Below are 27,805 nucleotides of genomic sequence, written 5' to 3' on the forward strand. Positions count from 1 at the left end.
TTGCCAGCAGGACTCACTGAAAATAAGAAACCTAAAAAACTTTTTCTAAGCAGCTCTTTATGAGAGCCACCTAGATTGCACCCTGCTCGGACGGGCACAAAAACCTAACTGAGGCTTGGAGGAGGGTCATGGGGGGAAGAGCCAGTACACACCATGTGATCCTAAAAGCTTACTTTTTGTGCCCTGTCTCCTGCGGAGCCGCTATTCCCCATGGTCCTGACGGAGTCCCCAGCATCCACTAGGACGTTAGAGAAACATGTTTTAAATTTTTTTTATTAGTTTCACCCTCCAAAGTGTGTCGGATTGAAAATGACGAATTTACTGTCTAAAAGCACTGTTGTCGAATTTCCAAACTTCCATTGAATAGACTTTGGTCGCATTGCAGCATGTGTATCATTGCAAAAAAGTCGAATTTGTCAAAAGTCGAATTTCAAAAAGTCGAATTTTGAAAGTCCGTTTTTTTGTCGGAAAGTACTGAATTGCATTGTCGATTTTTTTTTTTTGGCGAAAAATTCCCGAAATTCGACAATTTCGGGAATTCGACTGCAATTGCATATACCCCTATGGGTGTCATGGACACCCACGAGTGGGAATAGTCCCTAATGGTCGGTTTGCCAACCATAGGGATTGTGAGGGGGCGGGATGTAGGGGGAGATAATGTAACCGGCAGTCTCCTGACCGCCGGTCACATAACTACATCCCATTAGGACGACCAGCATCCCATCCGATTTCTCATAAGATTTCCCTTCAATCCCCCAGAGAGCCCCTGGCACATGATTTGGAGTTTTATGTGCATACGATGAAGCATACAATCTATCAATCGATTGTGTGCCTCACAAAAAGCACGTGATCACCTGGAAGGAAAGCCACTCAAAAATGATGCTGATTGTATACAATGCATTTTATGTCCATAAAACATGTACGATGTGCACACAATGCCTCATACTGTTACGTGGACTACAGTGTGCTTATAGCTATCCGATGGTTCTGGGTGACACTCATGCAGTTACCCTTGCCCAAAGACTTCACCTACAGCAGCCGCCTTTCCAGGGCAGATTAGGTCTGCCCCGTACTCAGATGCCCCCAGGTTTTATGTATAGACAAGGCGGCTATTGGAGGCTGGGCAAAAGTAGGTTTCAGTATGGTGAGACGTTCACTGAACCCCATCTAGATGCTGCTGCACTTATTTGTGGACAGAGAGAGATAACCTGATGCACGTGAGTGCAACAATATACAGGTTGGAATATGATATAAACACAATGACTATGTACATGCAACAATGCACAGGGTGTTATGAACAACAAGACCGTAATATAAATGATTTGTAAATGTAACAATGCAAAAGATATTACAAAAGAAATGTTGGCAAGACAGTGCCTGTGTGGAAACTCCACACCAAAATCGGACTACACGGCAAGCTGGATCAGATCAGGAATCAATCAGGCATTGTCTCAGAATCACGGGATGACACAAGCTGACAGGTTCTCACATGAGCAGACTGGTTCTCACACGAGCTGATAGGTTCTCGCAAAAGCAGGAACTGCTGCACCAATCACTACTAGAACCTCTAATTAACAATGCTGTGCAGCTGCCCTACTGCACATACCCAACAGACAGCTTACATTAATTACCCAGCAACGGGGAACGCCGTCTGCCCCTGGCGTCCCCGTTGCTAGGAGACCAGTGGCTACCAGCGCCCGGTGTCAGCCTGTTGCTAGGCGCCAGGCGGGGACCATAAGGCTTTGCGCCCGGTGTCCGCGCGTTGCTAGGCACCGGGCGGGGGTCAGCAGGAGACGCAGTGTCCCGGCTTCTAAGCAACGGGTGGGATGCGCGCCTCCCGGCGCTAAGAGATATGACGTGTCTAAATCGTACATTTGTATGCGATATCATACTAGTGTATGGCCAGCATTAGCAAATGACTCAGAAGTGGCTTACTAAGGGGTCCATACAGAGTTGGAGATATTGGAGGTCATTCCGAGTTGATCGCTCGCTAGCTACTTTTTGCAGTGCTGCGATCAGATAGTCACCACCTATAGGGGAGTGTATTTTCGCTTTGCAAGTGTGCGATCGCATGTGCAGTCGGGCTCTGCAAAAACATTTTGTGCAGTTTCTGAGTAGGTCTGAACTTACTCAGCCCTTGCGATCACTTCAGCCTGTCTGGTCCCGGAATAGACGTCAGACACCCACCCTGCAAACGCTTGGACACGCCTGCGTTTTCCCAAACACTCCAAGAAAACGGTCAGTTGACACCCAGAAACCCCTTTTTCCTGTCAATCTCCTTGCCATCGGCTGTGCGAATGGATTCTTCGTTAAATCCATCGCTCAGCAACAATCTGCTTTGTACCCATACGACGCGCCTGCACATTGCGGTGCATACGCATGAGCAGTAGTGACCTGATCGGTGCGCTGCAAAAAACGGCAGTGTGCGAACTGGTTGAAATGACCCTCATTGTGTGCCAGATGCACAAGCATAAAGTGAACCCAAAAAAATTAGCATTTGGCACAGCTTGTAGAGCCATAAGGTTAGTATATGTGCCAGCATTGCACCATGAAATGTAGCTTGGCAGTGTTAGTTATAAATGTTAAATTTACAGCATCCAATTCGATATAATCCTATGGGGTATATGCAATTGCGGTCGATTTCCCGAAAATGTCGAAAAACTGGACATTTTCGCCAAAAAAAAAAATCGACAATGCAATTCAGTACTTTTCGTCAAAAAAAAACGACCATTCCAAATTCGACATTTGTCAAATTCAACATTTCTGCAATGGTACAAATGCGGCATTTCGACAAAAGTATATTCAATTGAAGATTGTAAATTCGACAACAGTGCTTTTAGACAGTAAATTCGTCATTTTCAATCCGCCACACTTTGCTGGCGGAATCTAATAAAAAAATTTAAAAACATGTTTTTTTTGGTGTTTTTTTTTATTGGTACAGGTTGAGTATCCCTTATCCAAAATGCTTGGGACCAGAGGTATTTTGGATAACGGATTTTTCCGTATTTTGGAATAATTAGATACCATAAGGAGATATCATGGTAATGAGACCTAAATATAAGCACAGAATGCATTTATGTTTCATATACACCTTATACACACAGCCTGAAGGTAATTTTTGCCAATATTTTTTATAACTTTGTGCATTAAACAAAGTGTGTGTACATACACACAATTCATTTATGTTTCATATACACCTTGTACACACAGCCTGAAGGTCATTTAATAAAATATTATTAATAACTTTGTGTATTAAACAAAGTTTGTGTACATTAAGCCATCAAAAAACAAAGGTTTCACTATCTCACTCTCACTCAAAAAAGTCCGTATTTCGGAATATTCCGCATTTCGGAATATATGGATATGGGATACTCAACCTGTAATAGCATATCTATTTATATTAGAAGGGATTAGGTACTTGGTTTGTCTATTTAGGAGGCACAAGTATTATTTATATATTTAAAAAAAAAAAAATATATATATATATATATATATATATAATAAGAATTTACTTACCGATAATTCTATTTCTCGTAGTCCGTAGTGGATGCTGGGAACTCCGTAAGGACCATGGGGAATAGCGGCTCCGCAGGAGACTGGGCACAAAAGTAAAGCTTTAGGACTACCTGGTGTGCACTGGCTCCTCCCCCTATGACCCTCCTCCAAGCCTCAGTTAGGATACTGTGCCCGGACGAGCGTACACAATAAGGAAGGATTTTGAATCCCGGGTAAGACTCATACCAGCCACACCAATCACACCGTATAACCTGTGATCTGAACCCAGTTAACAGCATGATAACAGAGGAGCCTCTGGAAAGATGGCTCACAACAATAATAACCCGATTTTTGTAACAATAACTAATGTACAAGTATTGCAGACAATCCGCACTTGGGATGGGCGCCCAGCATCCACTACGGACTACGAGAAATAGAATTATCGGTAAGTAAATTCTTATTTTCTCTGACGTCCTAGTGGATGCTGGGAACTCCGTAAGGACCATGGGGATTATACCAAAGCTCCCAAACGGGCGGGAGAGTGCGGATGACTCTGCAGCACCGAATGAGAGAACTCCAGGTCCTCCTCAGCCAGGGTATCAAATTTGTAGAATTTAGCAAACGTGTTTGCCCCTGACCAAGTAGCTGCTCGGCAAAGTTGTAACGCCGAGACCCCTCGGGCAGCCGCCCAAGATGAGCCCACCTTCCTTGTGGAATGGGCTTTCACAGATTTTGGCTGTGGCAGGCCTGCCACAGAATGTGCAAGCTGAATTGTACTACAAATCCAGCGAGCAATAGTCTGCTTAGAAGCAGGAGCACCCAGCTTGTTGGGTGCATACAGGATAAACAGCGAGTCAGATTTCCTGACTCCAGCCGTCCTGGAAACATATATTTTCAGGGCCCTGACTACGTCCAGCAACTTGGAGTCCTCCAAGTCCCTAGTAGCCGCAGGTACCACAATAGGCTGGTTCAGGTGAAACGCTGAAACCACCTTAGGGAGAAATTGAGGACGAGTCCTCAATTCTGCCCTGTCCGTATGAAAAATTAGGTAAGGGCTTTTATAGGATAAAGCCGCCAATTCTGAGACACGCCTGGCTGAAGCCAGGGCCAACAGCATTACCACTTTCCATGTGAGATATTTTAAGTAGTGATGAGCGGATTCGGTTTTACTCGGTTTTACTCGGTTCTCAAAACCGAATCTTATTGGCTCACTGATGTCACGTGTTTTGGATAGCCAATAAGATTCGGTTTTGAGAACCGAGTAAAACCGAGTAAAACCGAATCCGCTCATCACTAATTTTAAGTCCACAGTGGTGAGTGGTTCAAACCAATGTGATTTTAGGAACCCCAAAACTACATTGAGATCCCAAGGTGCCACTGGAGGCACAAAAGGAGGTTGTATATGCAGTACCCCCTTGACAAACGTCTGAACTTCAGGAACTGAAGCCAGTTCTTTCTGGAAGAAAATCGACAGGGCCGAAATTTTAGGCCCATAGACAGTCCTGTTTGCAGGAAATGCAGGAAACGACCCAGTTGAAATTCCTCTGTAGGGGCCTTCCTGGCCTCGCACCACGCAACATATTTACGCCAAATGCGGTGATAATGTTGTGCGGTTACATCCTTCCTGGCTTTGATCAGGGTAGGGATGACTTCATCCGGAATGCCTTTTTCCTTCAGGATCTGGCGTTCAACCGCCATGCCGTCAAACGCAGCCGCGGTAAGTCTTGGAACAGACAGGGTCCCTGCTGGAGCAGATCCCTTCTTAAAGGTAGAGGCCACGGTTCCTCTGTGAGCATCTCTTGAAGTTCCGGGTACCAAGTCCTTCTTGGCCAATCCGGAGCCACGAGTATAGTCCTTACTCCTCTCCTTCTTATGATTCTCAGTACCTTGGGTATGAGAGGCAGAGGAGGGAACACATACACTGACTGGTACACCCACGGTGTTACCAGAGCGTCCACAGCTATTGCCTGAGGGTCCCTTGACCTGGCGCAATACCTGTCTAGTTTTTTGTTGAGGCGGGACACCATCATGTCCACCTTTGGTTTTTCCCAACGGTTTACAATCATGTGGAAGACTTCTGGATGAAGTCCCCACTCTCCCGGGTGGAGGTCGTGTCTGCTGAGGAAGTCTGCTTCCCAGTTGTCCACTCCCGGAATGAACACTGCTGACAGTGCTATCACATGATTTTCCGCCCAGCGAAGAATCCTTGCAGCTTCTGCCATTGCCCTCCTGCTTCTCGTGCCGCCCAGTCTGTTTACGTGGGCGACTGCCGTGATGTTGTCCGACTGGATCAACACCGGCTGACCCTGAAGCAGAGGTCTTGCTTGGCTTAGAGCATTGTAAATGGCCCTTAGTTCCAGGATATTTATGTGAAGTGACGTTTCCAGGCTTGACCACAAGCCCTGGAAATTTCTTCCCTGTCTGACTGCTCCCCAGCCTCTCAGGCTGGCATCCGTGGTCACCAGGATCCAGTCCTGAATGCCGAATCTGCGGCCCTCTAGAAGATGAGCACTCTGCAACCACCACAGGAGAGACACTCTTGTCCTTGGGGACAGGGTTATCCGCTGATGCATGTGAAGATGCGATCCGGACCATTTGTCCAGCAGATCCCACTGAAATGTTCTTGCGTGGAATCTGCCGAATGGAATCGCTTCGTAGGAAGCCACCATTTTTCCCAGGACCCTTGTGCATTGATGCACTGAGACCCGGTCTGGTTTCAGGAGGTTTCTGACTAACTCGGATAACTCCCTGGCTTTTTCTTCCGGAAGAAACACCTTTTTCTGGACTGTGTCCAGAATCATCCCTAGGAACAGCAGACGTGTCGTCGGAATCAGCTGTGATTTTGGGATATTTAGAATCCACCCGTGCTGTCGTAACACTACTTGAGATAGTGCTACTCCGACTACTAACCGTTCCTTGGATCTTGCCCTTATCAGGAGATCGTCCAAGTAAGGGATAATTAAGACGCCTTCTCTTCGAAGAAGTATCATCATTTCGGCCATTACCTGTCACGATCCGGGTATCTGGACACCATTTCTTACCCATCAGATGCCTCCTAAGGTTGGCTCAGCGCTCCAGGACCGGATCCCATCTGTTATCCTGATGTTTACATTCCTGTATCCTCTCCTGTCACTCTGAGACGCGGTCACAGTAAACGCCATATTACACCTGGCATGGCGTCTCCCGCGGCCTCCGCCGCCGTCCCTGAGCTTCTGCATGCAGAGTGTCTGAGTGGCGATTACGTCAGCCGCGGCCTCCGCTGTGTCCGCGTGGTTGGATGTGCACCTGTCAGCTTGGCGCCTCCTGTCTCCGGTGGCCGGCGCCGCCATTACTGTTTTCATTACCACATGGATTACAAACCAAACTTCCCTCCAAGTGTCTGCATGGGCGCAGCCATCTTGGATTCTGTCAGTTGATCATTTCCACCAATCTGTTCTCAGTATTGATAATCTGCATAATTGCCTAGCCAATCCCTTCCTTGCTGCAGGTATAAATACACTGTGCCTGAGCAAGGAAGGCGTCAGTGCTTTGGTTGTCAAACCTAGTTCCTGTTTGTCTCTCTCCTGTGATTGTCTTCCAGGTTCCAGCTCCTGTCTCAAGACTTCCACCATAGAGACCCGCACCAGCATTTCACCTGCGGTGTAGCCTGACTCTCCGATCCATTTTGGATTCATCTGTTTCCAGCTACAACATTACCTGCTTCCAGCCCAGCTTCCAGCAGAGTACAGCTTCTCTTAAAGGGCCGGTGTCCTTTCTACAGTTTACCACTCTCCACCGGTATTATAATTTCACCGCTCTCAAACTCCTAACTTCAGCTCATATTTCATCGCTCCCAAGTTCATTTATTATTTAACTGGTTCCAGCCAGTATCCACTCCGTGCCAACAACAGTCTGGTTCCAGCCAGTATCCACAGCAGCCGTTTTATCTACAGCAGCCCAGCTTTTCCTGGAACACCAGCTGGTACAATCCTGGGTTATCTCCATTGCTACAGTCGGGCCTGGTAAGGACTTTCCATCTAGAAGATTATAAGAACTATCTCACACTACCAGTGCCCTGTGGCTCCTGCCACCCTGTAGGTACCAGGAACTGTATTTATTATTTGCTGACTTTTATGTTTCTTTTACTGCTACTGTGATGCATGGAGTTTGTCATAAATAAACATCATTGACTTTTATTCAAGTTGTCGTGGTCACGCCTTCGGGCGGTTCTTCTTCATGTTACTTACATGTCCAGGGATCTGATACAACCTCCCAGGTTCCGGTACATCTCAGCCCCTACAACTGAGGCTGCCTCCCGTCAGCTCAGGCCCTCAGTTGTGACATTACCTTGGTAAAGACCCAGGGTGCCGTGGACAATCCAAACGGCAGCGTCTGAAACTGATAGTGACAGTTCTGTACCACAAACCTGAGGTACCCTTGGTGAGAAGGGTAAATTTGGGACATGGAGGTAAGCATCCTTGATGTCCAGAGACACCATATAGTCCCCTTCTTCCAGGTTCGCGATCACTGCTCTGAGTGACTCCATCTTGAACTTGAACCTTTGTATGTAAGTGTTCAAAGATTTCAGATTTAAAATAGGTCTCACCGAGCCGTCCGGCTTCGGTACCACAAACAGCGTTGAATAATACCCCTTGCCCTGTTGCAGGAGGGGTACCTTGATTATCACCTGCTGAGAATACAGCTTGTGAATGGCCTCCAATACCGCCTCCCTGTCGGAGGGAGACGTCGGTAAAGCAGACTTTAGGAACCGGCGAGGGGGAGGTGTCTCGAATTCCAATTTGTACCCCTGAGATACCACCTGAAGGACCCAGGGGTCTACCTGCGAGTGAGCCCACTGCGCGCTGAAATTCTTGAGACGTGCCCCCACCGTGCCTAAGTCCGCTTGTAAAGCCCCAGCGTCATGCTGAGGACTTGGCAGAAGCGGGAGAGGGCTTCTGTTCTTGGGGATTTGCTGTCTGTTGCAGCCTTTTTCCCCTTCCTCTGCCCCGGGGCAGAAATGAGGAGCCTTTCGCTCGCTTGCCCTTATGGGGACGAAAGGACTGCGCCTGATAATACGGCGTCTTCTTATGTTGAGAGGCGACCTGGGGTAAAAATGTGGATTTCCCAGCTGTTGCCGTGGCCACCAGATCTGACAGACCTACCCCAAATAACTCCTCCCCTTTATAAGGCAATACTTCCATATGCAGTTTGGAATCCGCATCACCTGACCACTGTCGCGTCCATAACCCTCTTCTGGCAGAAATGGACAGCGCACTTACTCTTGATGCCAGTCGGCAAATATCCCGCTGTGCATCACGCATATATAGAAATGCATCTTTTAAATGCTCTATAGTCAGTAATATACTGTCCCTGTCTAGGGTATCAATATTTTCAGTCAGGGAATCCGACCAAGCCAAACCAGCACTGCACATCCAGGCTGAGGCGATTGCCGGTCGCAGTATAACACCAGTATGTGTGTAAATACATTTTAGGATACCTTCCTGCTTTCTATCAGCAGGATCCTTAAGGGCGGCCGTCTCAGGAGAGGGTAGAGCCACCTGTTTTGATAAGCGTGTGAGCGCTTTATCCACCCTAGGGGGTGTTTCCCAACGCGCCCTAATCTCTGGCGGTAGAGGATATAATGCCAATAATTTTTTAGGAATTATCAGTTTTTTATCGGGGGAAACCCACGCTTCATCACACACCTCATTTAATTCCTCAGATTCAGGAAAAACTACAGGTAGTTTTTTCTCACCGAACATAATACCCTTTTTAGTGGTATTAGTATTATCAGAAATATGTAAAACATTTTTCATTGCCTCAATCATGTAACGTGTGGCCCTACTGGAAGTCACGTTTGTCTCTTCCCCGTCGACACTGGAGTCAGTATCCATGTCGACGTCTGTATCTACCATCTGAGGTAACGGGCGTTTTAGAGCCCCTGATGGCTTTTGAGACGCCTGGACAGGCACAAGCTGAGTAGCCGGCTGTCTTATGTCGTCAACTGTTTTTTGCAAAGAGCTGACACTGTCACGTAATTCCTTCCATAAGATCATCCACTCAGGTGTCGACTCCCTAGGGGGCGACATCTCTATTATAGGCAATTGCCCCGCCTCCACATCATTTTCCTCCTCATACATGTCGACACAACGTACCGACACACAGCACACACACAGGGAATGCTCTGACAGAGGACAGGACCCCACTAGCCCTTTGGGGAGACAGAGGGAGAGTATGCCAGCACACACCAGAGCGCTATATATATACAGGGATAACCTTAAATAAGTGTTTTTCCCCCTTATAGCTGCTATTTGTAATTATTACGCCAATTAGTGCCCCCCTCTCTTTTTTACCCTGTTTCTGTAGTGCAGGACTGCAGGGGAGAGTCAGGGAGACGTCCTTTCAGCGGAGCTGTGAAGGAAAATGGCGCCTGTGTGCTGAGGAGATAGGCTCCGCCCCCTTCTCAGCGGCCTTTTCTCCCGCTTTTATGTGGAATCTGGCAGGGGTTAAAATTCATCCATATAGCCCTGGGGGCTATATGTGATGTATTTTCGCCAGCCAAGGTGTTTCTATTGCTGCTCAGGGCGCCCCCCCCTAGCGCCCTGCACCCTCAGTGACCGGAGTGTGAAGTGTGCTGAGGAGCAATGGCGCACAGCTGCAGTGCTGTGCGCTACCTTGGTGAAGACAGGATGTCTTCTGCCGCCGATTTTCCGGACCTCTTCTTGCTTCTGGCTCTGTAAGGGGGCCGGCGGCGCGGCTCTGGGACCGGACTCCGAGGCTGGGCCTGTGTTCGGTCCCTCTGGAGCTAATGGTGTCCAGTAGCCTAAGAAGCCCAATCCACTCTGCACGCAGGTGAGTTCGCTTCTTCTCCCCTTAGTCCCTCGATGCAGTGAGCCTGTTGCCAGCAGGTCTCACTGAAAATAAAAAACCTAAAACTAAACTTTCACTAAGAGCTCAGGAGAGCCCCTAGTGTGCACCCTTCTCGGTCGGGCACAAAAATCTAACTGAGGCTTGGAGGAGGGTCATAGGGGGAGGAGCCAGTGCACACCAGGTAGTCCTAAAGCTTTACTTTTGTGTCCAGTCTCCTGCGGAGCCGCTATTCCCCATGGTCCTTACGGAGTTCCCAGCATCCACTAGGACGTCAGAGAAATATATATATATATATATATATATATATTTTTTTTTTTTATGGAATGGGGTAAAAATCACAAAACAAAATGCGTGGGGTCCCCCCTCCTAAGCATGGCACTCTCCTGATTGGCTTTGCGCGTCTGAGCTGGCAGACAGCGCATCGCACAGCTCCCTCCATTAGTTTCAATGGTGGGAACTTTGCAGTCAGCGGTGGGGTTACCCGCGGTCAGCCGCTGACCGCAGGTGACCTCACCGCTGACCGCAAAGTTCCCACCATTGAAGCTAATGGAGGGAGCTGTGCGATGCGCGTCTGACAGCTCCGACGCGCATACAGCCAATCAGGAGAGTGCCACAACGTGGTGCTTCCTGATTGGCTGAAGGAACCTTCTGTGACAGGAGTCACGGGGGGTCTCTGCATTCGGGGAAAGGGGTCCCATGTGTAAACATGGGACCCCTTTCAGTCCGTCTGGTTCGGGTAAATGCGTTTTTTTGTTTTGCCAAGTACGTGGATTACAATAAAAGAACTGGACACTGGATCAGGGGAGTATAATTTTATTTTCAGGTACCCCGGACGTCGACATTGGAGACGTGGCCAGAGTCGGCGTGTCAACATAGGTAAGTATGTGTGTCGGCATGTATGTAATAAAGTTATACTTTCACGGTGTCTGTGTCCTGTTTTTATTTGGGTATTTTTTTGGCAGTAGAACTACAGGTACCAGCAGGCCCGTTTCCCCCCCGCATGCTGGTACTTGTGGTTCTCCAAGTACCAGCTTGCGGTGGAGGCTTGCTGGGACTTGTAGTTCTTCTGCAAAAAACAATATTCTTTCATTTTTACACATGGCTATCAGCCCCCCATCCGCAGCCCTTGGATGGGGGGGGACAGCCTCGGGCTTCACCCCTGGCCCTTGGGTGGCTGGGGGGGGACCCCTTGATTGAAGGGGTCCCCACTCCTCCAGGGTACCCCGGCCAGGGGTGACTAGTTGGGTATTTAATGCCACGGCCGCAGGGCGCTGTATAAAAGTGACCCCCGGCTGTGGCATTATCTGTCCAGCTAGTGGAGCCCGGTGCTGGTACAAAAAATACGGGGGACCCCTACTCTTTTTGTCCCCCGTATTTTTTGAACCAGGACCAGGCGCAGAGCCCGGTGCTGGTTGTTAAAATACGGGGGATCCCCTGTCATTTCCCCCCCCGTATTTTGGCAACCAGGACCGGCTCAAAGAGCCCGAGGCTGGTTCTGCTTAGGAGGGGGACCCCACGCAAAAAAAATTTCGGGTATTTTACCGTTTTTTAAACATTTTTAAAAATCTAATCACCGTCAAATCGGCCGTTTTTCGACAGCGGGACTGTCGAATCCGTTTTTTATTGAATATGTCGAATTCCGGCATCCACCTGCCGGAATTCGACGGTCGAATTGTGTCGAATTTAAAAACGGGCGAAAAAGTACCGCAATTCGCCCGGAATTGCATATACCCCTATGTCTGCACAGTAAAAAAAATAATGCATTTACGCCAATGTGTAATAGTACAACGTTAAATACAAACATCTCTTGTCCTCTAAAAAATACAAATGGGACTGTGATTTCATACAGTGTGCGATTACAAGTATCAATTCAATAATGTGAACAGATTACAGCAGCCATACTAATAATAGTAAGACATCTAAAGGAGGGATTAAGATGAACTCAGCCAATCAAAAGCAGCTACCAATCATCATGAGTTTCTATAGTACACCAAGATTTCAGCACTCATGAGTGTTCAACCTCCCGACATTTGCATATATGTCTTTGCTGTGGTTTGCATGGGACGCATTTGCGAAAACAAGCCCTTACAATGCCTCGCCCGCCATTCCCTTGCATCTCTAAACATTAAAAGTATGTGAACCTACACAGGTATAGTTTTGTAAGGAAGGTTCATGCTCATACACAGTAAAAAAAAAAAAGGACAATAAAGTAATTAACTGGTCTGTTACTAGGGGTGGCCTTCTGTATGCCGAATGTCGGGATCCCGGCGCACAGTATACCGGCGCCGGAATCCAGACACCCGGCATACCGACAACTATTCTCCCTCGTGGGGGTCCACGACCCCCCTGGAGGGAGAATAAAATAGTGTGGCGCGCGTAGCGCGCCACCGTGCCCGTGGCGTGGGGCTCTTTTGCGCTCGCCACGCTGTCGGTATGCCGGCGGTCGGGCTCCCGGCGCCGGTATGCTGGTCGCCGGGAGCCGGCATACCATACTACACCCGTTACTAGAGCATCTTTTTTAAACACCTTTGCCAGTTTTCTTACAGTACCAGACAATAACCAAAACCATGAGCATTTCGAAGACCAATGTTTCAGAAATCAGGTGGGGGTCACCCCCATTTTCTGGGGATGCAGAGGCCAGTGGCTGTATCCTCAGACGCATCTTCATCTGCCCTGTCTGCATGAAAACACTGTCCGGTTACTCAGATGACGATGGTCATGCAGAGTGATCTGATGCTGCTACTTCAGATGCAGCAGCAGATCACAGAAACCATCATGAAGCATCTAGGAACACAAGACACCTCCCGTGGCATCAGTTTATTTTAGCACAGACAAAGACGCATCGGCTGAGCTAATGCATCCATCTCTGAATCAGAACATGGCAATTCTCTATATAAAGGGACAGGATATCAAAGAGCACACAGTACAAATAGCAATTAATATTACTACTTAATCCCAACCCCTGCATTATAAAACAAAGACACCTACACCAATAAGTGGCAAATTCCCTGATATGCAAACATTTTACTTATCTAAATACACTCTGTAATCTAGCCTGTGTAGGCAGTTTGTACTGTAATCCATTACAGACACTGTTACATGATGTGATATCTTGTAAACCTAGACTGCAATTGTGCACACATGGTATTGCTAAGTAGATTACATTATATGAACCCTTGGATTTCAGTAACAAAGAACAATGTGTTTCCAAGACAGAAATTCCAAATATATTTTCTGTACTGGAGTGAGTGCATTCCATTGGCACTAAGAAACAAATTAACTCATTAATGCCAACCAAGGTCAGTTTTAGAAAATGTCAAATACTAAAACTCTTAACAGACATACCCACTTGAAAGGGAACTGTGAAAAGTTCGCTTTGATAAGCAGCCAGATGCAAACATGATAAAACAAACTTGATATGTACAGTATGGCTGCTGTCTTACGGATCAAGGACAGGTTATGAAAAGCAAGTTTTAAATCGCAACTGTTTCTTTAACACTGAGAAAGCTCAGGATTAAGGACCTTACGGGGTCATTCCGAGTTGATCACTCGTTAGCTACTTTTTGCAGCCGTGCAAACGCATAGTCACCACCCACGGGGGAGTGTGTTTTCGCTTTGCAAGTGTGCGAACGCGTGTGCAGCAGAGCGGGCCAAAAATTTTTTGGGCAGTTTCTGAGTAGCTGTCAGACACCCGCCCTGCAAATGCTTTGACACGCCTGCATTTTTCCAAACACTCCCAGAAAACGGTCAGTTGACACCCATAAACGCCCTCTTCCTGTCAATCTCCTTGCGATTGGCTGTGCGAATGGATTCTTCGTTAAATCAATCGCCCAGCAACGATTCGCTTTGTACCTGTACGACATACGCAGTAGTAACCTGTTCGCTGCGCTGCGAAAAATGGAAGCGAGCGATCAACTCGGAATGACCCCCTTCTTCAGGTTTGTTAGCAAACCAAAAAAGTTAGCAATTGGGCAAAACCATGTTGCACTGCAGGTGGTGCAGATATAACATGTGCAGAGAGATGTAGATTTGGGTGGGTTATATTGTTTCTGTGCAGGGTAAATACTGGCTGCTTTATTTTTACACTGCAATTTAGATTTCCGTTTGAACACATCCCACCCAAATCTAATCTCTTTGTTACATCTGCCCCCCCTGCAGTGCAACATGGTTTTGACCAATTGTTTACTTTTTATGTTTGCTAACAAACCTGAATAAGGCCCTTAATTATTAAAAGCAGTGATAGGCTGTATGTGTATGTACAGGTGTCTTATAAAACAACATACTTTCTTCTGATCTTTGGTTAAGAAGCAGCGATGCATGGCATAGATTTAATCAATTTTGAGTAAGCAGATGCCTGAATGCATGCAATGGATTTATTTCATATTGGGGGTAATTCCAAGTTGATCGCAGCATGAAATTTTTTAGCAGTTGGGCAAAACCATGTGCACTGCAGGTGTGGCAGATATAACATTTGCAGACAGAGTTAGATTTGGGTGGGTTATTTTATTTCTGTGCAGGGTAAATACTGGATGCTTTATTTTTACACTGCAAATTAGATTGCAGATTGAACACACCCCACCCAAATCTAACTCTCTCTGCACGTTAACTTTCTCTGCACGTTATATCTGCCTCCCCTGCAGTGCACATGGTTTTGCTAACAGAATTCCTGCTGCGATCAACTTGGAATTACCCCCATTGTTATTAAATAACACTCTTTGTGCCAAACATTACATTAGCATTAGTCAAAATATATAAATTGTTAATGTATTACATGTACCGCCACAGCTGAAGAATGATTTGCTCAGTTATTAGAGCAGGCATTGTGATATTGGAAATTTTCCCACTTATAGTACATTAAGTAATAATGTACTTTGAGCACATACAACAGCTGAATAAGAAACTGCACCCACAGGAATACAGGGACATAATAACACGCTTTCTCCCAGTAGAAGAAGATAGTGTCTCTTACTAATCATATAATGCACTGATTTCAAAATGTCTTTTATAACACAATTGTAATTAAATTAATCATCGTATCATCCTGAAACAAAATTGTTTATCTCACACAATAAAGGACAACTCTAGTGGGTTTTTTTTACCACCTAGTAGAACCAATTGGTGACGTCAAAGAAAGTATATGAGCGGGGATTCTGGGTACAAGAGCCTATAGTGGGAATTAATTTAATGGTGGTGTGCTCGCAGCCAATTACAGTACCCCTGACATCTCAAGGTTTCCTGTGCTCCTCTATGGGGTGTGAGGCCAAACTAAGATATGTCATTCCAAGATACAGATGCGTCCTCATACATCTGGCTCAATACACCATGCTGCGCAAGATGCCTGGCGCGAGTGAGCTGCCAGGTCCCATGCTACTCTGCTAGCAAATTAATCAGCACCGTCTCCCGGTGCATACTGCATTGCATCTAAAGCTGGGCATACACTATACAATTATCTGGCAGACCATCTGTCATATCTGTCTGGTTGGAATGAAACTCTGGTAATGTATGGGACCAAATGGCTAAACTGAGGGCTGATGGGGAATAGAGGGGGAGGAGCTTTCACACTTCTTTGAAATTTAAAGTGCCAGACTCCCCATAGCCACCAGTCTATACCTAGTGTCAGCATGTTCCAGTGTCCAGTGGCTGAATGAGAAAGTTGATTGTCATTTGCTCCCACACATTACCAGAATTTCATTCCAACCAGTTAGATAGCACAGATGGATCCGTCAGATAATTGTATAGTATATGCCCAGCTTAAGATGCAATCTCTACAAAAAAAGACACTCGATGCTAGCACAGTCTCAATGGACCGAGAAGAGCTGTTTGGCGTGACTGCAGCTACGATGTATAAGGATATACGGTATGTGTAGTACATTTTGGCCATTACATTGGATTGAATCGCATCCTATAAATTTACTGGAAGTAAAAAAAATATTTGAAAACTGGAATTGCCCTTTAATAACATGATGGTGCTCTGTTACATGCAACATATCTTACCTCATAAAACATGTACAGTGAGAGCAGTGTAAGCCCAGTGTTATAAACCACTAGTATCCCTCGGCATGAAACGGGTTGTCTGTTTTGCATGTACTTTGGGCCTATCCATACAATAAATAAATACAGGAAAGTGGAAATAAATGTGGGGATGTAATTATCCATGAGTAGCCATCCCTTCACTCGTGGGTCTGTAACAAAATGAAAATACCAAATTAGGAAAACAGTATAATAATGGACTTTAAAGAATTCTCTTTATAGTGGTTGATGTGTGGATATTTCTATTCAGACTACTGCTGGTTAACATATTTTTTAAGAGTGACAAAAGCAGTCCTTGGAAGCATAAGGGCAACACACGTATCAGGTCATAAATAGAACAACTGCAAATTACATTTCCTCAGGTAGGTCTGCACACTGGGCCTGATCTAGGCACGGTTATACTAAGCATGGCTGCAGCTGTCTTGGAAGTAGCAGCGATGCTTACATATGGTGATGTGCAGGAGGTGTCTGGTATAAGTAGATGCCTCCTGCATGTATGTGTAATCCAGCGCTGCTTCCGAGAACACAACACAGGATCACTCTGCGACACCACTGGACGGCTGAGTAACCCGGAGGTTATGCAGAACAGCCACCGCAGCTCCGTTGCCGAGGCCAGGAAATCTCTGTTGGAAGACAGAGACCCTGGCCTTGGCACTCCCAAAAAACTGGAGTTTTGTGAAACAGAGCCCATCGCCGCATCTCCCCACCCCCAAACAGATCCGGAATGTCAATCACCTGATGTCCGCAACCGCTTTGCGAGCGAGGAACGAAGCAGGATCCATACTGTATATGTGCAGTACGGGTCATGCGCAGCATAGCTGGTAGGGATAAATCACCATTGATGAATGAACCTTCAGCGCTACATGCATTCCTTAGGCGGCCCCTAATCACCGATTATCCTTTATATGTGGAAAGGTGTTTTAACAAAACTGCATGGTTCGTGCAGCCCACCATGTTGACACTGAAATATTTGGACTAATCCACATCATACAGGAGTTAGACAAGTTAGGCATGGGGCTCATTCTGAGTTAGGAGCAAAGCAAAAATAACCAAGTAACTTTGCACCTTGGTAAAACCATGTTGTAATGCAGGCTGGGCAAATGTAAAATGTGCAGAGAGATTACATCTCAGAGGGGCAACTCAACACTCACATCTAAATTGCAGAGTAAAAATAAAGCTGTGCAGCATTTTTGGGCTACATGCAAAAAGGAGATTTATGGTAAGAACTTACCTTTGTTAAATCTCTTTCTGCGAGGTACACTGGATTCCACAGGGAATTACATCGGGGTGTAGAGTTGGATCTTGATCCGAGGCACCAACAGGCTAAAAGCTTTGACTGTTCCCAGGATGCATAGCGCCGCCTCCTCTATATCCCCGCCTCCAGGCACTGGAGCTCAGTTTTGTTAACCAGTCCAATGCAGTAGCAGGTGAAAGAGACGACAACAGTTCGCAGCCACATACACTACATTCTCACGACAGGAGAAGGTACCAGCAGCTAATGCCTTACAAACCCAAAGAAGCTAAGTGCGTCAGGGTGGGCGCCCTGTGGAATCCAGTGTACCTCGCAGAAAGAGATTTAACAAAGGTAAGTTCTTACCATAAATCTCCTTTTCTGCAGCGGGGTACACTGTGATTCCACAGGGAATTACATCGAGGATGTCCTAAAGTAGTTCCTCATGGGAGGGGGCGCACTGTAGCGGGCACAAGAACCTGGAGTCCAAAGGAGTCATCCTGGGAGGCGGCAGTATCGAAGGCATAGAACCTAATAAACGTGTTCAGAGAGGACCACATAGCCGCCTTGAACAATTGTTCAAGGGTTGCACCACAGCGGGCCGCCCAAGAAGGTCCAACAGACCAGGTAGAATTGGCTTTGATGGTAGCAGGAGCTGGAAGGCCAGCCTGTACATAAGCATGTGCAATCACCATTCTAATCCATCTGGCCATGGTCTGCTTACTAGCAGGCCAGCCACGTTTGTGAAAACCAAAATGAACAAATAGAGAATCAGATCTCCTAAGTGAAGCTGTTCTCTTCACATAAATACAGAGAGCCCGTACCACATCCAAAGACCGCTCTTTGGAGGATAAACCTGGTGAGGTAAATGCCAGAACCACAATCTCTTGGTTAAGGTGGAAAGACGACACCATCTTAGGCAGACAACCAGGAAGAGTTCTAAGAACCGCCTGGTCACGGTGAAAAAAAATCAGAAAAGGTGACAGACAGGAAAAGGCACCCAAGTCTGAAACCCGTCTAGCAGAGGCAATAGCCAGCAAAAAAAGGACCTTAAGAGTAAGCCATTTAAGGTCCACAGACTCAAGAGGTTCAAACGGAGACTCTTGTAAGGCGTCCAGAACAACCGACAAATCCCAAGGAGCCACAGGAAGGACATAGGGAGGTTGAATCCGTAAAACACCCTGAGTGAATGTATGATCAGGCAGAGTCGCAATTTTCCTCTGAAACCATGGCCCTCATTCCGAGTTGTTCGCTCGCTAGCTGCTTTTAGCAGCTTTGCACACGCTAAGCCGCCGCCTACTGGGAGTGTATTTTAGCATAGCAGAATTGCGAACGAAAGATTTGCAGAATTGCGAATAGAAATTTCTTTGCAGTTTCTGAGTAGCTCGAGACTTACTCCTCCACTGCGATCAGTTCAGTCAGTTTCGTTCCTGGTTTGACGTCACAAACACACCCAGCGTTCGCCCAGACACTCCCCCGTTTCTTCAGACTCTCCCGCGTTTTTCCCAGAAACGCCAGCGTTTTTTCGCACACACCCATAAAACGGCCAGTTTCCGTCCAGAAACACCCACTTCCTGTCAATCACACTACGATCACCAGAACGATGAAATTTCTTCGTTAAGCCGTGAGTAAAATACCAAACTTTTTTGCAAATTTACTTGGCGCAGGCGCACTGCGAACGTTGCGCATGCGAAAAAAACTAACGAGCGAACAACTCGGAATGAGGGCCCATATCGACAAGGCAGAAATATGGACCTTGAGCGAGGCCAGACGAAGGACTAAGTCCAGGCACTGTTTTAGGAAAGCCAATAAATTGGCAGTATTGAACTTGAATGATTCATAATTCTTAGCAGCACACCATGTGAAGTAAGAATTCCAGACCCTACAATAAATCCGAGCAGAAGCCGGTTTACGGGCCTTCAACACAGTCTGAATGACCGCTTCAGAAAACCCTTTGGCCCTCAGTACTGAAGCTTCAAGAGCCACGCCGTCAAAGCCAGTCGGGACAAATCCTGGTAGACACAAGGGCCCTCAACGAGGAGGTCTGGGCACTGCGGAAGTAGAAGAGGACGTTCTATCGAGAGACCCTGCAGGTCTGAGAACCAATGCCGTCTGGGCCATGTTGGAGCGATTAGAAGTAGTATTCCTCCTTCTTGCTTGAACTTCCGTATTACCCTGGGCAGAAGTGACACCAAAGGGAACACATACGGCAGCCGACAGTTCCATGGAATTGCCAGTGCTTCCACGAACGCTGCTTGAGGATCCCTTGTCCTTGCTCCGAAGACCGGAACCTTGTGATTGTGTCGAGACGCCATCAGGTCTAAATCTGGTAGGCCCCACTAGGAGTTGAAAGACTACCGGATGAAGGCTCCACTCTCCGGCGTGTACGTCCTGACAACGGAGGAAGTCCGCTTCCCAGTTGAGGACTCCCAGAATGAACACTGCCAATATGGCTAGCAGATGGCGTTCCGCCCATTGAAGGATTGTTGACACTTCCATCATTGCCATGCAGCTTCGAGTGCCGCCTTGATGATTTATATACGCCACCGTGGTGGCGTTGTCTGACTGTACTGGAACATGTCTGTTCTGTACCAGAGGCAGGGCTAGTGTCAACGCATTGAACACTGCCCGCAATTCCAGAATGATTATCAGGAGGAGAGATTCCTCCCTGGTCCACCGACCCTGAAGAGAGTGTTGCTCCAACAATTCGCCCCAACCCCCGCAGACTGGCATTCGTCATCAGAAGGACCCGGTTGGAGATCCAGAAGGGATGACCCCTGCTCAACTGTTGGTCCTGTAGCCATCAGGTCAATGACAGGCGAACCTCCGGAGTTAAGGAGATCATGCGAGTCCTGATCCGGTGAGGCAGGCCATCCCATTTGGAAAGAATTAACCTCTTGAGAGGGCGGGAGTGAAATTGAGGGTACTCCATCATGTCGAAAGCCGACACCATGAGGCCCAGTACTTGCATTGCCGAGTGTATCAACACACATGGGCGGGATAGGAAGCATCTTATTTTTATCACTGACCTGGTTTGGGAGTGTTGTGGACTCGGGGCTTCTTCCGATGACCGGGAAGAGGAACCGCCACTGGGTCGTAGTAGAGATGGCCGGATGTAGGTCTTCCTCATGCAGAACTAAGACGGCAGGCGGGAGGCCCAGAGGAATTCTTGTAGGTCTCCTGTAAGACAAGACTTGTAGAAATAATGAAGGCTGGGGTACTGAGATATTGGAGACACTGTGGTATTGGAGGCACTGAGGTACTGGGAGTACAGGGAGTGCTGGGAGACCCTTGGAGGCACGGAGGTGTTTGGAGGCACGGAGGTGCTTGGAGGCACGGAGGTGTTTGGAGACACCGAGGTGTTTGGAGGGACGAGGTGCTTGGAGGCACGAGGTGCTTGGAGACACGGAGGTGCTTGGAGGCACGGAGGTGCTTGGAGGCACGAGGTGCTTGGAGACACGGAGGTAACTGGAGGCACGGAGGTGCTTTGAGGCGCGGAGGTGCTTGGAGGCACGAGGTGCTTGGAGGCACGAGGTGCTTGGAGGCACGGAGGTGCTTGGAGGCACGGAGGTGCTTGGAGGCACGAGGTGCTTGGAGACACGGAGGTAACTGGAGGCACGGAGGTGCTTGGAGGCACGAGGTGCTTGGAGGCACGAGGTGCTTGGCGGCACGGAGGTGCTTGGAGGCACGGAGGTGCTTGGAGGCACGGAGGTGCTTGGAGGCACAGGATGCTTGGAAGCACAGGTTGCTTGTAGGCACAGGATGCTTGGAAGCACAGGATGCTTGCAGGGGCAGGATGCTTGGAAGCACAGGATGCTTGCAGGGACAGGATGCTTGGAAGCACAGGATGCTTGCAGGGACGAGGGAGCTCTGGATCATAGCTTCCACAGGAGAAACGAAGATACTCAGGCATCGGATCTCTGCCTGGTATCTGATTTTAAATTCCCCGCCCTAGCCTGATTGGCGGAGCAGGCAGGTGACGTCAGACCTGCTCCGCCTCCTTGCCCTCGCTTGTGATGGCGGCGCCCTTGCTTCCGGGAAGCCGCCGGAGAGCAGCGCCGACCCGCCGCTGAAGCCGGAGACTGACAGGGGAAGAGAGGCGCCGGGCAGACCAGGCCACCCGCAGGGACAAGCGCGGTCGCCGCTGCCCGAGGTTCGTGACAGTACCCCCTCCTCCAGGAGTGGCCCCTGGACACTTCCCGGGCTTAGTCGGATGTCTGGAGTGGAAGATCCGAATCAGACGAGGAGCCGTTACTTCAGTAGCCCCAATCCAACTTCTCTCCTCAGGTCCATAACCCTTCCAGTCCACCAAGTACTGTAATTTTTTATGAAGATAACGAGAGTCCAGAATAGCTTTGATTTCAAACTCCGCTCCAGCTTCTGCCACTACGGACGTTGGCCTTGGGAGTGCTGAGTGGAATCGATTCAGTATGAGGGGACGGAGTAGAGAAACATGGAAGGCGTTAGGTATGCGAAGATGGGCAGGCAAACCCAGTTTACAGACCACAGGATTTAAGACTTGTAGCACAGGGTAAGGACCGATGAACCTTGGAGCGAATTTCATGGTGGGCACCTTCAACCGGAGATTCCGTGTGGACAGCCATACCCTGTCCCCAACTTTATATTGAGGTGCGGCTTGCCGTTTCTTATCTGCAAAGAACTTGTACCGAACAGAAACCTGCTTAAGATTAGCATGAACCTTTCTCCAAATTTGTCCAAAGTGTCGTAGAGTGGACGCTACAGCAGGAACCTCTATTATCGGAAGGCTTGGAAATTCCGGAACACGGGGATGGAACCCGTAGTTGACGAAAAATGGTGATTCCCCAGTGGAAGAATGAAACAAATGGTTATGGGCAAACTCCGCCCAAGGCAACAACTCCACCCAGTTGTCCTGTGAAGGAGAGAGATACAACCGAAGAAAAGTCTCTAGATCTTGATTGACTCGTTCCGTTTGTCCATTTGTTTGGGGATGATAAGCCGACGAAAACTTAAGTTTAATGTGTAGAGTTGAACAAAGGGCTTTCCAAAACCTGGCGGTGAACTGTACTCCACGGTCAGAAACAATCTCTTGTGGCAACCCATGCAAACGAAAATGTTCTCGGATAAACAATAGAGCCAGTTTCGGTGCTGTCGGAAGACCAGTCAAGGGCACAAAGTGTGCCATCTTCGAAAAACGGTCAACGATAACCCAAACGGTGTTGCAACCCTTGGAACAGGGCAAGTCAGTGATGAAGTCCATGGAAATGTGAGTCCAGGGTCTCACAGGGATAGGCAGAGGACGAAGTAACCCTGCAGGAGGCAGACGAGGAGATTTATGTTGTGTACATTGGGGACACGAATTAACGCAATCTTGTACATCCTTCCTCATGGTGTTCCACCAGTAAGACCTTTGCAGAAACTTGTACATCTTCTGAGCGCCGGGATGACCGGAAAACTTGGAGTTATGGACCCACAGTAGTATTCCTGGGCGGAATCTAGCTGGTACGGACATTCTTCCAGGAGGAGGAGCTGGAGTAGTTAAAGCAGCAGAGACAGAAACTGGATTCAGAATTAAACCCCGCTCCTGAGGTTCATCCTCGTCTGTGGGAACCTGTGAACGGGAAAGCGCATCTGCTTTAATATTGAGAGTCCCGGCACGGTACTTGATAATGAACGAGAATCGGGAAAAGAAAAGTGCCCATCTCGCCTGGCGAGGATTCAAACATTGTGCGGATTTGATGTACAGTAAATTCTTGTGATCCGTGTAGATGGTAAACACATGTTTAGCCCCTTCTAGAAGATATCTCCATTCTTCCAAGGCAGATTTGATTGCCAAGAGTTCCTGGTCTCCAATAGAGTAATTTCGTTCGGCTGGAGAGAATTTACGAGAGTGGAAGCCACACGGATGTAATTTCTTATCAGAGGAATGCTGGGAGAGGACAGCCCCCACCCCGACTGAAGATGCATCCACTTCTAAGAAGAAGGGTTCCTCGAAATTTGGTTGTTGGAGAACTGGAGCAGTCGTGAAAGCTAACTTTAAGCGAGAAAAAGCTACAATGGCTTCCGGAGGCCACAAACTAGGATTAGAACCCTTTCTCGTCAGGGCAGTAATGGGTGCAACAATGGTGGAGAAACCTTTAATGAATTTCCTGTAGTAGTTCGCAAAGCCCAGGAACCTTTGTATTGCTTTCAGGGAAAGAGGCTGAGTCCAATCACGAATGGCCGACAACTTTTCCGGATCCATGCGAAGCTCCGTCCCCGAGATGACATAACCGAGGAACGGAATAGATGTTACTTCAAAGGTACATTTGGAAAGCTTGGCGTAGAGATGATTCTCTTGTAAACGGTGTAGCACCTCTTTGACTTGAGTCCTGTGTTCGACAAGATTCTTGGAAAAAATCAGTATGTCGTCCAGATATACCACAACGCTCTGATACAGCATATCACGAAAGATTTCGTTGACGAATCCCTGGAAAACCGCGGGAGCATTACTAAGACCAAACGGCATCACCAAGTATTCGTAATGCCCATCTCGGGTATTAAAGGCAGTCTTCCATTCATCCCCCTCTCGGATGCGTATAAGATTATAAGCTCCTCTCAAGTCGAGTTTTGAAAAAATGCGGGCACCACGAACCCTATCAAATAACTCTGTGATTAGTGGCAAGGGGTATTTATTCTTAATAGTAATGTCGTTTAGGCCGCGGTAGTCGATGCATGGTCTCAACCCCCCGTCCTTTTTCTTCACGAAAAAGAAGCCTGCACCAGCAGGGGAGGAAGAGGGGCGAATGAATCCCTTGAGCATATTGGACTTAATATACTCCGACATGGCTTGAGTCTCGGGAAGAGACAGAGGATATGTGCGACCACGCGGTGGCGTCTTCCCTGGGACAAGGTCAATAGGGCAGTCCCAAGGCCTGTGAGGTGGTAACAGGTCAGCAGCTTGTTCCGAAAATACGTCCTTGTACCCTTGATATGCCTCCGGAATGTGCTCTTCATCCGTTTTGGAGGTAACACGGAGCGGACAAACAGGAGTAAGACAATTAGTGTGACAAAAGGAACTCCAGGACAGAATTTGTGACGACTTCCAGTCGATGTGGGGGTTATGACTTTTCAGCCAAGGCATTCCAAGAACCAGATCATGGGGCATTTCTGGGATTACCAAGAGTTCCAAATCTTCCTGATGTAGGGCCCCGACCCGCAGCTTAACTGGCCCCGTGCGCCACATTATGAGACCTTTGGAAATTCTAGTCCCGTTGATAGCCGTCAGTGAAATTGGCCGCTCGATAGGCCGTAACTTTAAACCCAAACTTTGGGCACAGAAGGAAGAAACGAAGTTCCCTGCAGCTCCGGAATCCAATAGGGCTTCACAAGACCTGGAGACTGAATTGGAGACTAGAGTTACTGGAAGCAAGCAGTCCGAAGTTGGAGAAGCTTTTGTCGTAACTCCCAGCTTGACTCCTCCGGAACAAGCTAGGTCTGCCCGTTTCCCGGACGGACTTTACAAGATTTAAGAAAATGATCTGCGGCTCCACAGTAAAGGCAGAGTTTACCCTCACGACGACGCTGTCGTTCTTCCGGAGACAGTCGGGAGCGGTTAATTTGCATGGGCTCATCTGAGCTAGGTGAGGCCACCGGCCTAGGAGTAGGATTCCGGAACCTGGAACGATCCGAACGGTTACGTTCTCTTCCACGCTCCTGCATCCGAAGATCCACCTTGACGCAAAGGGAAATCAAATCTTCTAATGGATCCGGCAGATCTCTAGTAACCAGCTCATCTTTCAGCCGGTCGGAAAGACCGTTCCAGAAGGCAGCTCTCAGGGCATCATTATTCCAGCGTAGTTCGGAAGCAATGGTCTGGAAATGAACCACGTACTGGCCCACGGAACGGGCGCCCTGCCGAACACGGAGCAAATCGGAAGAAGCAGTGGTCATTCTGCCGGGCTCGTCGAAAATCCTTCGAAAGGACGAGATGAAGTTGGTGTAGTTGGAAACCATGGGATCAGATCGTTCCCATAATGGAGACACCCAATCCAAAGCAGAACCTTCCAACAGAGAAATAATATATGCTACCTTGGACCGGTCTGTAGGAAAGTTGTGTGCAAGTAGCTCGAAATGTACCTCGCACTGGTTCAAGAAACCACGACAATTTTTGGGATTCCCATTATAGCGGGACGGAGTAGGCAACTGAAGGCGTGGAGTGACACCGGCCGATGGTTGAACATTGCTGGCAACGGCAACTGGTGCGACTGCTGGAACAGGAGCCGGAATTACTGAGGCCAGAGACGCCTGAATCTGATCCAGACGCCCGGACAACTGCTGGAGGTACTGCATCACCTGACCTTGTGCTGCTTCCTGACTTTGCACTCGAGAAGCCAGGTTCTGGATGGCACTAGAGTCCGTGTTCCGATCCCCCGAGTCCATGAGGCCTGAGTATACTATCACTGACCTGGTTTGGGAGTGTTGTGGACTCGGGGCTTCTTCCGATGACCGGGAAGAGGAACCGCCACTGGGTCGTAGTAGAGATGGCCGGATGTAGGTCTTCCTCATGCAGAACTAAGACGGCAGGCGGGAGGCCCAGAGGAATTCTTGTAGGTCTCCTGTAAGACAAGACTTGTAGAAATAATGAAGGCTGGGGTACTGAGATATTGGAGACACTGTGGTATTGGAGGCACTGAGGTACTGGGAGTACAGGGAGTGCTGGGAGACCCTTGGAGGCACGGAGGTGTTTGGAGGCACGGAGGTGCTTGGAGGCACGGAGGTGTTTGGAGACACCGAGGTGTTTGGAGGGACGAGGTGCTTGGAGGCACGAGGTGCTTGGAGACACGGAGGTGCTTGGAGGCACGGAGGTGCTTGGAGGCACGAGGTGCTTGGAGACACGGAGGTAACTGGAGGCACGGAGGTGCTTTGAGGCGCGGAGGTGCTTGGAGGCACGAGGTGCTTGGAGGCACGAGGTGCTTGGAGGCACGAGGTGCTTGGAGGCACGGAGGTGCTTGGAGGCACGGAGGTGCTTGGAGGCACGAGGTGCTTGGAGACACGGAGGTAACTGGAGGCACGGAGGTGCTTGGAGGCACGAGGTGCTTGGAGGCACGAGGTGCTTGGCGGCACGGAGGTGCTTGGAGGCACGGAGGTGCTTGGAGGCACGGAGGTGCTTGGAGGCACAGGATGCTTGGAAGCACAGGTTGCTTGTAGGCACAGGATGCTTGGAAGCACAGGATGCTTGCAGGGGCAGGATGCTTGGAAGCACAGGATGCTTGCAGGGACAGGATGCTTGGAAGCACAGGATGCTTGCAGGGACGAGGGAGCTCTGGATCATAGCTTCCACAGGAGAAACGAAGATACTCAGGCATCGGATCTCTGCCTGGTATCTGATTTTAAATTCCCCGCCCTAGCCTGATTGGCGGAGCAGGCAGGTGACGTCAGACCTGCTCCGCCTCCTTGCCCTCGCTTGTGATGGCGGCGCCCTTGCTTCCGGGAAGCCGCCGGAGAGCAGCGCCGACCCGCCGCTGAAGCCGGAGACTGACAGGGGAAGAGAGGCGCCGGGCAGACCAGGCCACCCGCAGGGACAAGCGCGGTCGCCGCTGCCCGAGGTTCGTGACAATTTTGTTCTGAAGTTTCAGGACCCTCTCCGGAGACAAGAACAACCGCTGGTTGTGGGTGTCCAACAATGCCCCCAGGTGCACCATGCTCTGAGCAGGGACCAGGGAGGATTTCTTCCAGTTGATGAGCCACACATGGGCCTGTAGGAATTGGTCTGTCAGTTCCAGATGACAAAGGAAAACCTCTGGTGAGTTCACCAGAATCAACAAGTCGTCCAGATACGGCAGGATCCTGATGCCCCGACGGCGGAGGAGAGCCGTCATGACATTGGTGAAAATTCGTGGAGCCATGGTCAGACCAAAAGGTAAGGCCTGGAATTGAAAATGTAGGTTGCCAATAGCAAACCACAGGTATTGCTGATGCGACACGGCAATAGGTATATATGCAGGTAAGCATCCTGCATGTCCAGGGATACCAGGGCCGTAACTACGTGTGTTCCAGGTGTGCCTGGCACACAGCGCATTTGCCCTGAGGCCGCAAAGGCCAGCGGCATGTAATGAGTCAAATTGACTCATTACATGCCGCCTCTGCTGTGTGCGCCGCGGCCGCGCTGATGAGGAGAGAGCAGCGCCGGAGACAGCAGAGAAGGAGGAGGAGGGAAGGTGGACTGGTGCCGCAGCAGCG

General features: G+C 48.6%; 1 protein-coding gene across 7 annotated transcripts in view; it reads right to left on the minus strand.

Annotated features, from left to right (window-relative positions):
• The window catches only part of ELOVL5 (ELOVL fatty acid elongase 5), a 181,404-nt gene that overhangs the window by 116,574 nt on the left and 37,025 nt on the right, over window positions 1-27,805 (minus strand). For all 7 annotated transcript variants that reach the window (XM_063916702.1, XM_063916706.1, XM_063916705.1 and 4 more), the window contains exon 3: window positions 16,339-16,526. In XM_063916702.1, the coding sequence (XP_063772772.1) occupies window positions 16,339-16,526 (188 nt within the window). The remainder of the gene's footprint in view (window positions 1-16,338; window positions 16,527-27,805) is intronic.

This window comes from Pseudophryne corroboree, chromosome 4 (genome assembly GCF_028390025.1).
Source record: "Pseudophryne corroboree isolate aPseCor3 chromosome 4, aPseCor3.hap2, whole genome shotgun sequence".
Taxonomy (NCBI): domain Eukaryota; kingdom Metazoa; phylum Chordata; class Amphibia; order Anura; family Myobatrachidae; genus Pseudophryne; species Pseudophryne corroboree.